At 36.1% G+C, this 14,840-nt stretch overlaps 5 protein-coding genes across 5 annotated transcripts in view; 2 read left to right on the forward strand and 3 right to left on the reverse strand.

Annotated features, from left to right (window-relative positions):
* Window positions 1-1,795: 1,795 nt before the first annotated feature.
* On the forward strand, window positions 1,796-3,339 carry LOC125195595 (squamosa promoter-binding protein 1-like). The gene is made up of 2 exons (XM_048093729.1): window positions 1,796-2,161; window positions 3,171-3,339. Exons 1-2 carry the CDS (start codon window positions 1,878-1,880, stop codon window positions 3,337-3,339), a joined length of 453 nt encoding a protein of 150 aa, XP_047949686.1. The 5' UTR covers window positions 1,796-1,877.
* Window positions 3,340-3,451: 112 nt separating this feature from the next.
* LOC125194336 (mitotic checkpoint serine/threonine-protein kinase BUB1-like) lies at window positions 3,452-7,193 on the forward strand. The gene is made up of 14 exons (XM_048092505.1): window positions 3,452-3,559; window positions 3,644-3,794; window positions 4,092-4,249; window positions 4,334-4,424; window positions 4,625-4,735; window positions 4,820-4,913; window positions 5,467-5,570; window positions 5,659-5,730; window positions 5,808-5,897; window positions 5,973-6,130; window positions 6,235-6,295; window positions 6,388-6,522; window positions 6,668-6,789; window positions 6,873-7,193. The coding sequence occupies exons 1-14, from the start codon at window positions 3,477-3,479 to the stop codon at window positions 7,060-7,062; spliced, it is 1,620 nt and encodes a 539-aa protein (XP_047948462.1). The 5' UTR covers window positions 3,452-3,476; the 3' UTR covers window positions 7,063-7,193.
* An 813-nt stretch (window positions 7,194-8,006) lies between these two features.
* Window positions 8,007-9,887, reverse strand: LOC125195596 (late blight resistance protein R1-A-like). The gene has a single exon (XM_048093730.1). The coding sequence runs from the start codon at window positions 9,885-9,887 to the stop codon at window positions 8,007-8,009; it is 1,881 nt and encodes a 626-aa protein (XP_047949687.1).
* LOC125194337 lies at window positions 9,821-10,683 on the reverse strand. The gene is made up of 2 exons (XM_048092506.1): window positions 10,112-10,683; window positions 9,821-10,025 (listed from the first exon to the last, which is right to left on the reverse strand). Exons 1-2 carry the CDS (start codon window positions 10,647-10,649, stop codon window positions 10,018-10,020), a joined length of 546 nt encoding a protein of 181 aa, XP_047948463.1. The 5' UTR covers window positions 10,650-10,683; the 3' UTR covers window positions 9,821-10,017.
* A 1,645-nt stretch (window positions 10,684-12,328) lies between these two features.
* The window catches only part of LOC125195597 (protein DETOXIFICATION 21-like), a 2,875-nt gene continuing 363 nt past the window's right edge, over window positions 12,329-14,840 (reverse strand). The window contains exons 2-5 of the mRNA XM_048093731.1: window positions 13,264-13,502; window positions 12,907-13,025; window positions 12,670-12,756; window positions 12,329-12,564 (exon numbers count right to left, since the gene is read on the reverse strand). Of these exons, the coding sequence (XP_047949688.1) occupies window positions 12,508-12,564; window positions 12,670-12,756; window positions 12,907-13,025; window positions 13,264-13,502 (502 nt within the window). The 3' untranslated portion in view covers window positions 12,329-12,507. The remainder of the gene's footprint in view (window positions 12,565-12,669; window positions 12,757-12,906; window positions 13,026-13,263; window positions 13,503-14,840) is intronic.

Consider the following 14,840-nt stretch of genomic DNA (forward strand, 5'->3'; position numbering starts at 1 on the left):
GGGTTGTACCTTTGAAAGGACAGAGACCACATTTCTCTCTCTACATCGGAAACATAGTGAACTCTACCACGTTTCGATCTTTGATTGAACAACGTAGGACAGTAGGAGGAGCTCTGGCCAATCACAGCACAGGAATTGCAATTGTGAAGTTTGTTAAACAAAATTCACATAAATTAACAAACCTTAAGTACAATTTTTGTTGTAACTATAGTGTAACGTTTTGCCCTTTATTTGAACTGTGGAGGGGGCCACCCACATATCCCCACTCACGGGAGCTTTATATCCCTCTTTTGTTTCTTGGGTGTTTTTTTTTTCACTTTTTTGTGAGACTTTGATTCGTGGATGAGTTCTTGATGAGATAGGATCCTCGTGTTTGATGTTAAGGGCCTCTTTTCATGGTATCCTTATTAGGGCTCTCACTATCGATCTAGTTTCTTTTTTGTGTATATTTATATACGGAGTATATTTGTTACGCACATCAGTGTCATATATCGATTGTGTAAATTAAAAGAGTTTATAGACTGCACTTGTTCGGTTTCTAACATTGTTTAGTGAGGTTGAGTGTGAATAGATAGATTAATTGTTACGTCTTCCGACGCCAGTACCGACCTTCTTCACTGCATCCGACTCCACAAATTCCGTTTCTTTGATCCCCCGCTATTAACCTTACACACCAATACAACTATAGTACTTATATGCTAGTCCTACAAGATGCTTTCAATGCTCCACAACAAGATGTATAAAACCGGCAATCCCAAAAGGCCAAAACAATTAAAGTCATACCTTTCCTCATGACACATTATGGGCTTACATGAATTTATCCATGATATAGATCCCATAATGCAACACTATAATTTAGTCTACTTGAAGCTTATGAAGAATATCTATATACTAGTATTAGTATACACACATATACATGATTAATCAATTCACAACCCATAAGAAAAAGCATGAAAACGCCATGGACGATAGTAATCCCACGTCGTTTTCCTTGATGTGATCTTCTATACTCGCTCACTAGGTAGCTTCCCCACATACACAAGTATAGAGATAGATACCTTAGTTCTTGACATTCCACATCACACGCACACACACACACAAATATATATACGGGAGTAGGGGCTAAATTCTCAAATTTTACCTTAAAAATAAATTTGTAGGTAACTTAGATTATTAATAGGGGCTTTTATATAATAATGTGTATAGAATATGAATAAATTTTAGAACTTTATAGTAGAAAATAATTAAAAAAATGAATTCATTAGGGGCTAAAGCCCCTCCCCCATTAAGTGTACGCACACACACACACAAATATATATACATAGGATAAATTGTCAAAATAATAAAGAAGTTTTATCAAATTTTGGTCCGTCCCGCAACTTAAAAAACAGTCAGAAAAACCCATGAAGTTTGGATTTGTTCTCAATTGTCCCCCAAAACCAGGTTGCCATGTGTACATATTATTGACGTTTTTCAACTAAACGACATCATTTTCTTTACGAATTGATGACATCGTTTGACTCACCAACGATGAAGTCCACGTATGATTCATTGTTTGCCATATTATATACTCCACACTATAATTTTGCTAGTTTTTTTTCTCATGGGAAAATATATACTCCCTCTAAAGTTCATGGCTTTTCCGATTGAAAACTGTCGCAGGACATACCATAATTTGACCAAAATTCATAGTTTTTACGTAAATTAGTGTTGTATATACACACACATAGAAAATATTTTTTTATTTTATTATAAAAGAAAATGAAATTGTGGTCCCTAAGCATCTAACTCCATCACTCCACCTTTCCTCTCAAAATTCCCATCACATTCACCCCACCACCCAATAATAACATTTTGATCACTACTATTTATTTTCCATGAACATGATGAAGAATGAGGGCAAGCCCATGAAGGGGAAGATGATGAAGAGAGACTGCGCCCCCGCCTCGGACGACGATGACGTGGCGCCAGACGACGACAAGAGGAAGAGGGTCGCCGGCGCCAAGACATCCATGAAGAGCTGCCAGGCTGAGAAGTGCTCCGCTGATCTCGCCGCCGCCAAGGCTTACCACCGCCGCCATAAGGTCTGCGAGCACCACGCCAAGGCGCAGGTCGCCGTCGTCGCCGGAATCCGCCAGCGCTTCTGCCAGCAATGCAGCAGGTTTTTCCCCTCTTTTTCCCCCTTGGATTTAATTTTTTTTTTCTAATTTATATAAGTATTTATTTAATTGTTTTACTATTGCATGAATTATTGATTTTCTTTACTAATGCATGAATTCTTGATTTTCTATAGTTTTTATAATCTTTCTATATATGTGTTAAAATGGTTGGTTTCTATAGTTTTTATAAACTTTCTAAAGAAATTCCTTAAATAAAATTGTTGTTAGTGTTTTTAAGTGAGTCAATTCATCCTTATGAATAACTTCCTAAGTTGACAAATACTAGTCTTATTTTTTCTAGTTTAAAGATATAAATAAATATGAATTGAGAAAAATTAGTGGAATGTGAGTTTGAGTTTTATATATTGGATCCATTGAAACTTAAATACGACTGAAATGAGTTAAGGAAATATGGAGTCTATATCCATTTAGAATATTTATATATGTAAATTGAGAGTTGAATTGAATGAATCAAAATGACAAATGAGATTTGTATTGCTGGATAAATTAAAAGGAGTAGTAAGTTATGATGCTTTCTATAGTATTTATTGCCATATAAAAGTTACTATTGTGTACTAGTACTATTACTTTGTTAAAAATTGGTGGTTGTTATGAAAAATGTTACTTTTAGTTGTCTTGTCTATGTATAAATATCTCGATGATGTTATTATCAAATTACCGGTGCAGTGTGATTGGAATGAAATTGACTAATATGGGCATTTATTAGGCATGAGATTGTCATTATCATTTTATTATAATTAACTGTGGATCTAGGTGGGGTGGGCCCCCACCAATCGCCTGTGATCAGGGTCGTCGAAAAATACCATTAAATTTTGTCTTTCAAGAGTCATCGATCACCAGCTGGTACAATAGCTCATTGTCAATGACGGCCACCGCACCGCTTTTGCTTTCCGACGTTAAGGATACGACTTTCTTTGCCGTGTCGGACTATTTTTTCGTATCCACCACTATCTTGAATATCTTAACATATCCTGCGATTTTACGGTGCAGGTTCCATGAGCTCTCGGAATTCGACGACGCAAAGAGGAGCTGTCGGAGGCGGTTAGCCGGCCACAACGAGAGGCGGAGGAAGAATCCGGGAGACGGAGAAGGGTCGACGAGCGGCCGCATCAAGGGCGGCGGCGGCGTACAATTGTTATCAATATTAAAAAGCAAATGAGGCATAGGGTTTTTTAAGTAATTAAGATAACTGCAGGGACCAAAAAGAAAGAAAGGTACTCCCGCTTGATTTCACATTTCAAATATTCAAACACACATTTTTCGTGCTTCACGTCGGAGGAAGAATCTGAGAAAATCATGGCCGTCGTTTCGAGAAATTCCGGCAACGGTAACGGAATATCCTCCTCCGCTACCGATGATCCTATCTTACCTTTTCTCCAGTGAGTTATCTGCTTTGGTTACTTAATTTTGTCATACAGATTTGCACTTTTCCCCAATTTATTTGTAATTTATGCGAATTCAAGGTCAATTTATGAGGCAATGCGAAGTCAAAATTCGAGCGACCAAATCGATTTTGCGGATTTTGATGCGCTCGTTGCGAATTGCATTCATAGCTTCAAGTCCGATCCGCGGTATCGAGACGACATCAGATTTCTCAAGATCTGGTTCCTCTATGTAATGTTTATTCCTCTTTTGTTAATCGTTTTGATTTCTGTTATGTTTTAGCTTCAGTCTACTTGGCTATTTTGTGGTTTTATGTTCATTTCAGCTGAATATACACTCTAATAAGTGATTTTATGAATTGTAAGATATTTTTGGTTAATTCGATTGGTGAAGTTGAATTCGCACTTTATGGATTATGTTCGTGATCTGATGCAACAGAAATGCTGTTGGATAAATGTGCTAGTTTCTGATGTGAAAAATGTGCCTCTCGTTTTTGGGAATATTCATGTTATTTTGTATATTTTCTAGATGGATGGTAGCTCAGATTATGAAAGAGTGTTTAAGGAAATGGAGGAGCACAGGATTTGTGTACACAAAGCACTGCTTTATGAATCATTCGCTTTGTTTCTGGAAGCGAAAGGCAAACTGATAGATGCTTGCATGATTTATCATCTTGGCATCTCGAGGTTTATTAACTTCTCATTGACATTGATAGTTTTATAGTATGATTTTTGATATTCCACTATAATAAAGGTGTTCTTGCTTATCAGAAATGCTCAGCCACTGGGGAGACTTAAAAAAGCTCAGGTTCTATTTCTCGAGAGGATGTCTGAAAGGGTATCTAACGAATCATTTCAAAAGGTATGATGGAATTCATTCATCCTATTCTGTCCAGACACTATATTAAAGAGTATAGAGGAAAGGGAATTGCCTTTTTTTTGAAGTAACACATTTTCTCATAGTGTTTGGTATTGATGCTTACAAGTGAGTCTGTAGATTAATAATGTCTGTTACAGAGATAGAAAATACTGACAATCCAAGTTCTTTTCACCTTTGGGCAGATGAAAAATGGTGTTTCTGTAGAGGACGGAGATAATTTTATTAATCCATGGTCTGTCTCAACCCTCAAAGACCTACTGCAGAAAATGAATTCTAAAGTTGTACAATTTGAGGTGAAGCCTTCATCTATGAGTGGATATAAAGTTTCATGTGTAAATTGTTTTCAAGGTATCTAAAGAAAATTGCATATTTGTTAGGGATACCTATCAAGTAATAAAGCATATCCTGGAAAAGTGTCGCTATCCACCTTGCAGAAATCAGCTAAAAACAAAAGCATCAGAATCAATATAGGTAAGTAAGCATTTTTTTGTAAAATGCATGATTGACATAAGCATCAATATTCTGTTCTTAAATGTTTTTGTATGTTGATTCTCTATCTGTCTCTAATTGCTAATTTGATTTAGTTGCATATGCTAGTATTGGAGCATATAGAATAACACCGAATCCCCTGCCTGGTTGTTGGCTATACAATGGTCCATGCTTGGTCCACCTGGGGTTGTACCAGAAATATTAGATGCAATGTCTAATTGTCTATAAATGGTTCTTGGTTAAGGTACTGTGAGGCAGGGTAGTGAAAGATCTTACAAGGAAACCAAGGGCATCCAGAAGATGGAGGTTATAGTATTGTCTATACAGACAGTTGATCTTAGGATAGTGAATTAACACAGATTCAGTGGTAGCAATAAAATTCTTTGATGATCCTCTATGTTCTTGGTCTTGAGTGGTTTAAGCATGCATGGTAGCTGCTATATGCTGATATTTGTACTCTACCAAATTACCAATCCTGTCATAATATTCCTTCCGCTGTTGACTTCAGTCTGGTTTTGATTCGTCATGCCTGAAGGTGGAGAAAATTATCAGATCAGAGGATGTGCAGGCCAGGGTGGCTTTGCTCAGGTGTTCAAAGCATATGTGGACAGCAACCCTGATCATGTTGTTGCCCTTAAGGTAGTTATAATGTTCATTCCAGCTTACCGTATAGATTTCAATCTAGGGTGATCACTCCCCCTTGTCTGAAGCTTCCGTTTTCTGACAGATTCAAAAGCCACCATTTCCTTGGGAGTTTTATATGTACCGTCAACTTGACATTCGGATTCCTGAAAAAGAAGTATGTAAATACAGTAACAACAATTCCTATTAGTATCGATTAGTCATAACTCTTAATCAATGTTTTCTGGTTTTCAGAGGAAGAGTTTTGGCTTTGCTCACACATTGCATCTCTATTCCGACTATAGCGTCTTGGTCACTGATTATTTTGCTTATGGGACACTACTGGTTTGCATCTACTTGTTTTCGTTCTTTTGTAAGTCAGTGTTTACCTAATACTTACTCCTATTCAATCATCTGCAGGATGCCATAAACTCTAATGACGTTAGAGGCGGGTCCATGGACGAAGTATTATGCATTTATTACACCATTGAGATGCTTCAAATGCTAGAAACTCTGCATTGTGCTGCAATGATCCATGGTGACTTCAAACCTGATAATTTGCTCATACGATATTCTAGGTAATCCGTGATATTTTTCTTATCAAACTGGAGTCTTTCTTTTAGACATGTTCAATCACTTCAGTGTTATCTAATTCTACAACTATGATAATATACAACGGCAGGGATGATCCAACAGAGGATGTAAACGATTTCCGCCTTCGAGCTGGAACATGGGGCGATCAGGTTATTTCTGGACATCTTTGCAATTAATTGTACATTCATATAGTAACATATTCCCATATTATCAAGTTTCATGATTCCATTCCACAATTCAGGGACTATGCCTTGTGGACTGGGGAAGAGGTATAGATCTGAGTTCCTTCCCCGAAGGCACCAAATTCATGGGAGATTGCAGAACTTCAGGCTTCCGTTGCATCGAAATGCAAGAAAAAAAACCATGGACATTTCAGGTATATATATATATATATATATATATTCATTCATGAGATTCTGTTTATCCTCAAGATTCTACATCTGCTGGTAATCATGTCTAGCCATATATACATGCTACATTTATACGATTCATGATGAGAAAACGTTCGGATTGAGTTCTAGGTGGACATGTACGGCCTGTGCGTTATAGTTCACATGATGCTACACAACAAATACATGAAGGTTGAGAAGATAGCATCTCCAGAAGGAGGCTTCCATTACCAGCCCAAAGAACATTACAAGCGGTCCGTGCAAACTCTTCACTCTCTTCGTTTCACCTTCCAACACGTTGTTGTGAATCCATGAGCAATGCTTGTTGTTTGTTTAGGTACTGGAAAGTCGATCTCTGGAAGAACTTGTTTACAAAGCTACTCAACTCCGATCCAGACGAGGATCACGTGAAGTTACTGCAGTCTCTGAGGGAGTCGTTACAGGACTACATGTGCTCGGATCCGAAGCTAATCAAGAAGTTGAAGGAATTACTTGAGAAACAAAGAACATCTATGTTTGGGAAATAGCTGAATTGTTGAGTCTGTTAGTAATGTTTGGGAGTAGCTGCTAACTGCAAAGTGTGTTCTGTATATGTTTTCATCAAAGTAATGTATACAAATGAGTGAATGGAAGAAATTAGTAGTACCATTTTATTTAGATAACACTCCATATATAGCATTCCACCATCTCCAATTTAATTGTTTGAAATTTAAATTATTAAGAACCATTCATCTAAAGGCTCGGGTTGGGGGCTAGCCCAGGAAGGCGGAGTTAGTCGGGTTTGTGTTCCGATAAGATTAGCGTCGCGATCAATCCAATAAGCTATGATGAAAATTAAATTATGATAAATTTGAGATATATGCTTTAACTCAATCATAAACATGATTAAATACTAATACTTGAGATGTTTCGTTAAATTTTAATGTATGTTTTAGAAGATTTTACGTATTATTTATTTATTGATTTTGAAGTTTTTATTTATATCAATTATTATACTCATAAAAATTTTATATATAATTTGTATATTTAATATAAAATTGAAAGTTATGTTTTTAGTTTTCTATCTATAGTATAAAATTAATCAATGAAGTGTCGAATTAGGAGTAAAAAAAATAGAATAATAGAAATTGTATTGGGTTTTGGGGCCTGACTACAGGTTGCGGGCTAATCGGGTTTTAGTTTTATCGGGATAAAAATTTCCAGCCCTAACCCTATAAAATTGGCGGGCAATTCGGGCCAACCCACAGATTGCGGGCTACACTGACATCCCTACCTGTATGAGCATAGAAGGGAGTATTTAATAATTTTATAATTAGACTAAAAAACAATAAATTTGAAATGAAGGGCAAAAGAAAGTTATGTGGAATAAATGACCTTGACATATTAGGAGCAGAATCAGATGATTAATATGCTCATCCTAGTGTCAACATGAAACCACCTAAAACCAAAACAAAAAATTAAATGGAAGTTATTAGGGACTTATGAGACGCAGAATCAAATTACTGCTGGTGAGACCCTCTTCTTGAATCTCATTCTTGAAGCTCTCAATTGTTTCCTCGTCACCCCGAAAATATACAGTAAGTCGAAGGCTCTCATTACCAAGCTCCTCTTGTTCCACCAGTGTTCTCATCGCTGAAATAGTCGATGACGCGCTGCAAAACCTCAAATCAATGCATTCGAGCGTTGCTATTTCTCCTACGTCCGAAGGGAACTCAATCAGCTCAGACAAGTCTCTTAGACGAAGATCTTCGAGGACTGGAAAATGGGATCTGTCAGCATTCCAACAGACTAAATCACTGCAGCCATAAATCTTCAAGGCTTTCAAGCGACAGAACTTGCCCTCAACGGGTGTCCAGACAGATCCAACGACCGAGTTTGGAAACAACGAAAGCATTTCAAGACGGGGCAATGATCCAACCATCGTTGTCAGCTCTTCCCAATCAACACCACAGCCGCTTAACCGCAGCACCCGGAGAGAGCTTGGGAAAGTGAGGCTCGTGGCGAACTCGCGCCACTTGGAATTAAAATCAAACTGCAATGCCAGGTTTTGCAGCTGATGGAAGCAGCCAAGATTGCGGGGACAGTAATATGGCCAACTTACTTCTTCACAATAGGATAACTTTAGTTCTCTCACATTCGGGATTCTCTTGCAAACCTCTTCACTAAGTCTGAAATTCTCCACTTTCAAAAGTGTGCATAGATTTCTCATAACCAACTCATCTGCTTGATCTACCGGAAGCGGATCAATGAGACAAATCGCGTCGACCTCAATCTGCCTAAGCTGCAGCATCTCCCAAATCCCATACGGTGCAATCACTTTCGATTGATCCGGTACTATAATTGTCAATATTTGCAGATTCCAGAGCAATGATATCGACGAGGGAAGATAATAACAAACAGGGCGAGGGATGTAAACAAGATCCACGTTAAGGTACCGCAAGTTAACTTGCTGGAAAATAGACTCACTTATGAATGTCGTAGCAACGTTACTCAACGTTCTCAACAGTTTCAAGTCATACAGAGTGTTTATATCGTAACGACCTTCAATGCATATCAGGCAACGGACTGGAGCATCCGGGGCTATTATTTCATGATTCACTTCTCCACTAATTACAACGCGGCGCTCCCTAGTTATTATGGCTGCTGAAGTTTGGAATACAGAAAAAAACTCCTCTTTCTTGGCAGTCTGTAGGCACATTTCTCTTACTAGATCATGTACTTTAAATACTGCTATATCTCCCTTATAGTCCAATGTATCCAGTAAAATGAGATTTCTCATATAAAGATCCCGTAAATAACACGCTGCAGCCTCTTCCAAGCGGGAAGCGTTAAAACGTTGTATAAATCCTTCAGCGATCCAAAGTTTAAGAACATCCTGCGCGTAAATCTTTTCATCTTCTGGAAATGCTCCAAGGAGTAGGAAGCACGGCTTTAGATGAGCAGGCAAGTATCGATAACTCAAAGATAACACATTCAAGCATTGCTCGTCGTTCCCTGTAGAATACGAAATTGATTGTGCAACATTCTCCCAGTAGGCTAGAGCCGTTGGGGACTTCCTGAGATGGCCTCCGACAACAACAATTGCTAGGGGAAGTCCTTTGCACCGTGCAACGATCTTCCTTGCTGTCTCCTCCAACTCGGGAGGGCAACAACCTCGTTGCTCTGCAAATGCATTTTGACAAAATAGATCCCAACTAGTGTCTCCATCTAGAAACCTCATTGCAATGCGATGATCGGCCAAGTGATTGGCTACATTCGTATTCCTAGTAGTCACAACAACTCGACTTCCATTGTTTGTATCCGGAAACAAGGATTTCACATTCATATCATCCCAGGCTTTGAGGCTCCACATATCGTCTAGAACAATCAAATACCTCTGCCCGAATAAGCTCTTGTACAACCTCTCTCGCGCCTCATCAACCGTTCCGCTAGCAGATCCTCCTCTTATACAAGACAAGAGGTGTGCCAAGATTTTGTGAATGCTATACTCCTGAGATATTGTTGCCCAGAGGCAAACATCAAAGTGTTGCACGATACAGGGATGCTGAAATGCGTTTATGGCAAGAGTAGTCTTACCGATTCCCCCCATGCCTTCGATGGAGATGACTACTCGCTGACTTGAGGGAGCTCCGGTGAGCAGAACCAAAAGCTTGCTTAAGATATCATCAAATCCGACCATGGAAGAGGTGAGAAGAGGCGCTGGATTTGCGGATGCGGATGGATTTGTAGACTTCGGCTCCAGCAATCCGCTTCGCGATCTCAGATTCAACGCCTTTCTCCTCATGTAATCCGTTCCTTGGGTTGCTTTGTGCAGATCCAGCAGGAAACGAGGCGATCGAGTCTCTCCACATCTGATCTGATCCACCGTATGTGCTTCGATCACGTCTTCCGCGACCTGAGCTGCGCGCGCAATTCGCGTCTCTAGAGCTTCTGCTGTTTCTCTTCTGGATCCATGAGAATTGTCGTAGCTTTTCATGAAATCGATCAGGAAAAGGACGTTTTCGCACAGGGATTGAATCTGATCTTCCTCAAAGGGAAAGGTATGGTTGGGGTGATTGTGGATAAGGTGGATATTGTTTTGAAGAGAAGCTAGAGCTGCGAAAGCTGCTGCCATGGATGGATCTCTGATTTGTACAGCAAATAGTCAAACAATGATTAGAGTGACAGTATTGCTTTTCTAATTACTCCACAATTTTATTTATATTGATTAATAGAGTGCTAACTAATTACTCCACTTAGATGGGGTAATAAATAATGTATTATAATATAAATTTAAATAATAGTTAAATAAAGTCAAAGGGTAGTTAAAACTACTCCCTCCGTTCCTTGTTAATAGATGAATTTCTTTTCAGTACGGAGTTTAAAATAGTGTGTTAAAAGGATGATAAAAAAAAGAGAGAATAAAGTAAAATTTTTTTATTTTAATAGGTCCTTTACTTTTCAAATATTTTTATCATGGTCTCTACAATTTTTCGTTTTAGTAGGTCCTTATACTTTTATCATCACTTTCATTAAGTCCTTGTACAATCTTTTATTTTAGGGACTTTTTTACATTTATCTTGGATAATAATATAAATTTAATTAAACTTAATGAACTTTTTAATATTTAATTATTTAACTTAGCATAATCTATAAATATAATATAATCTTGTTATCCAATAATCTCAATAAGTTGTAGAGAATAATAAAAAGATTAACTGTGATGATTGAAGATTAAAATCGAAGTTTTTTTAGAATAACTATCCGAATTTTCAATTGATTATTTATATTTATATTGAAAGATACGTTTCCTGAATATTTATAATTATAAGATAAGTTAAATAATAAAATTAAAAGGTTCATTAAATTTAATTAAATATAAATTATTATCTAAGATAAAAGTAAAAGAATATCTTAAAATAAAAAATTGTATAAGGACCTAATAAAAGTTATAATTAAAGTATAAGGACCTACTAAAACGAAAAAATTATACGAGGATGTGATGAAATTTATGAGAAAGGTATAAGGACCTACTAAAACGAAAAAATTGTACGAGGATGTGATGAAATTTATGAGAAAGGTATAAGGACCTATTAAAACGAAAAAATTGTATGAGGACCTAATGAACATTTTGATTAAAGTATAAAGGACCTAAGAATGTGTTTTGCCTTTAAAATAGTGTGTTAAAAGGATGATAAAAGAAATGAGAGAATAAAGTAAAATGCAGAATTAATTTTTTGCCAAAACTAAAATGACTCTATGAACTTAAACTTCCCAAAATAGGAAAATGACTCTATTAACATATGGAACGGATGGAGTAACTTCTTTCTCTCTTCAAAATCATCTCAAAACTTTAAATTTACGTAATTATCTCGATTTAAATTATTTTTACGCAAAAAATATATCAAATTAAAGATACTTTTATAAGGATTCTAACAAGATCTCAATTGCATATGTTCCGACGATGTTCGAATGATGAAATTTGATAATTTTTATTTCAATTTTCATATATATTGATAAAAAGTTGAATATCAATAAATAGTTCATGGTACTTCGAATGAGATTAAATTATGCTTCAATTTTTATTCATTTAATACACTATGTTGATATAAAAAAACCCACGAATATTATAATATGTTAATTAAATGATGATCTTACATTTTTATTGATAATTCGTGAGGTTTAATCTCATCCATTCATTTTAAAATCTAAAGACGTAGATTTGGTTTTAATTTTCGATTATGATGCTATATGTAATATAAGTGGATCCTTGACTAATACTCCATATATAGCATTCTCGAAATTTAAATTATTAATAAACAAGAAAAATTATTATTTGAAAATGATAGGCATTTCCAGAACCACCATTCATCAAGCCCTTGGATCTGTAACACTCCATATATAGCATTCCACCATCTCCAATTTAATTACTATTTGAAATTAAAATTATAAAGAACCATTCATCAAGCCCTTGAATCTGTAATCCCACATTATTAATTTTGTTCATCTTTCACAAGCCATCTGTTTACTCTTCCGTGAGCAATCTCCACCTTTGCCACACAAACATTAAGAACAATAAATAATTAAATAAAATGAACAATTTATAGCAAAATATTGTAAAAATAATTCAATCAAGAGGGACCATCTACTCTCACCTGTTTCTCCCAATTTGTTCTGTAAGTAATCCAAACTAGTACGAGAGACTGAATGAGCACGCCTATCATCATCCCGATCCAAACGCCCTACAAAACAAGTGCATTTTGTAAGACAAAATGTGAAAAAGAGATAAAATTGTAATTTTCACACATAAATTTTGAGAAGAAAATCTCAAAACAACGTCGTTTGGCATCCTCGTCAAAAAATTTAGATAAAGGATTGAGTCGAGAACGTACGTCAACTCCCCAATCGAGGAAGTATAGAAGCACGATTCCAATAGGAAGCCCAATAATATAGTATGTGGTCAGGTTCACCCACGCAACCGTACCCTGCCATCCGGACCCTATTGCAACACCTGCCACGTATACATATTTTCCAATCGTCAGAATAGCGCATTTAATTTATGTATAAAATTAATGCACTCAACGTATAAAGTATCAACAGCATTATAAGAACACTGAAATGTACTTTATGATGTTGAGTGCAGTTAAGTGGAGATACTTTATACGTTCATTGCACTCAGTTCTCATGACTCTCTAATGTTGCATTCATCCAAATGTCATTCACCGTAACGACTATGGACGGATGCTCACCGGAAAGAGCCGGTTGGACGCTGTTGAGGAGTATGGAGAAGGCCAACAACGGTCCCATGTGATCCACCGCCGCAGCGACCTCTTCACTATCGGTGAATAGGTACGCCACGCGCCGCCTATACACCATAAACACAACAAACAACACTAATCCTATGCTAAAAGACGTGATCACAATCGTCGCGATCGAGAATTTTGCAGCTTTCGAGTTCCCTGCCCCGAGCTCGTTCGATATCCGAACACTAACAATCGTCAAATCCAATAATCAATCAGTACCATTTATGTAACACCCCAAAATGGGTTAGTAGAATTCGCTATTACGATTAAAAAATTTGCGAATTCAAAATTTTACACGAAGAATTTGGTATGAAAATGATAATTTATACATATGGAGTAATTTATATTGTAGTAAGATTAATATACGAAATAGTTAGAAAGAATATGGAAAATTCACATAAATAAATTATACACTCTTAATTAAATAGTAAAGCAATTTTCGATGATTATTAATCCATATAATGTCTTGGAATAAATAGGAAAATCTAGAGAGTTTAAGTAAAATATGGATTTGTATTATAATGCCATTTGTCCTAAAATATGGTCATATATTTCTGGGTACATGTGTCTTCAAGATGATTAGAACACAAAAATCAAACCTTCTAGAAAGGTTGAGAAAGGGACTAGAATTGCTAAGGAAGAAAATGAGTATTTTTGTCTTCATTCTTATAGAATTATCTAGAAAAAGATTAATCAAAAAGAGATTAAATAAAGAATTAAAAATAGAATTTTCTAGAAGGGGTTGGCTATAAATAGCCCAACACCCTCATCTTTTGGTGGGCTTTGGCACCCCACTCTTTCTTAGCATGATTGGCTTGGCCACTTTAGCTATAAGTAAGGAGTGTTATTTAAGTTAATTTGATTAATTTAATTAATACAAAATAATTAAGAGATTAATGTTGTGTTAGAATTTAATGTGATATTTAGAGAGGTTTTACAGATGGACTCCTAGATTAGCATGGGAGGCCCGACCCCCTTCGTCTAATTAGGAGTGTTATTATATAGTTTAATTCATGTTTAATATATCATGTTTGAATAAGTAGTGATAATTATGTTATGGAGTTTTATTGAGATAATTATGAGGGACTTCGGTTCCCATCCCTTTCCTTAGCATGGGTGGCTCGGCCCCCTTCGTCTAGTTAAGGGATTATGTTTTAATTATATTGATATGTTAAATTACTTAATGTGATTTAATTAGTAAAATTTTGGATACATAATTAATATGCTTAAGTTTTACGATTTGATCACGAAATTATGATTTTAAATGAAATAAGGATTACATAATTAATCTTGGAATTAATTATGGACATTTCCTATTAAAGTGAGTCTAAATAGAAGAAGTGAATAGTAATTGAGTGAATTAATGGTGGAAAAGAGTATATTAAGTTGGTAGTCATTTGATTATGAATTATGATATTGAGATTATGTATGTTGTGAATAGTAGTAACATTGAATAGATGTGATAAGTGACAGTAATTATGAGGAATGTTAAGAAAAAGATGTGTAATAAGGAAAATAAAAAT

This window comes from Salvia hispanica, chromosome 6, assembly GCF_023119035.1.
Source record: "Salvia hispanica cultivar TCC Black 2014 chromosome 6, UniMelb_Shisp_WGS_1.0, whole genome shotgun sequence".
Taxonomy (NCBI): Eukaryota; Viridiplantae; Streptophyta; class Magnoliopsida; order Lamiales; family Lamiaceae; genus Salvia; species Salvia hispanica.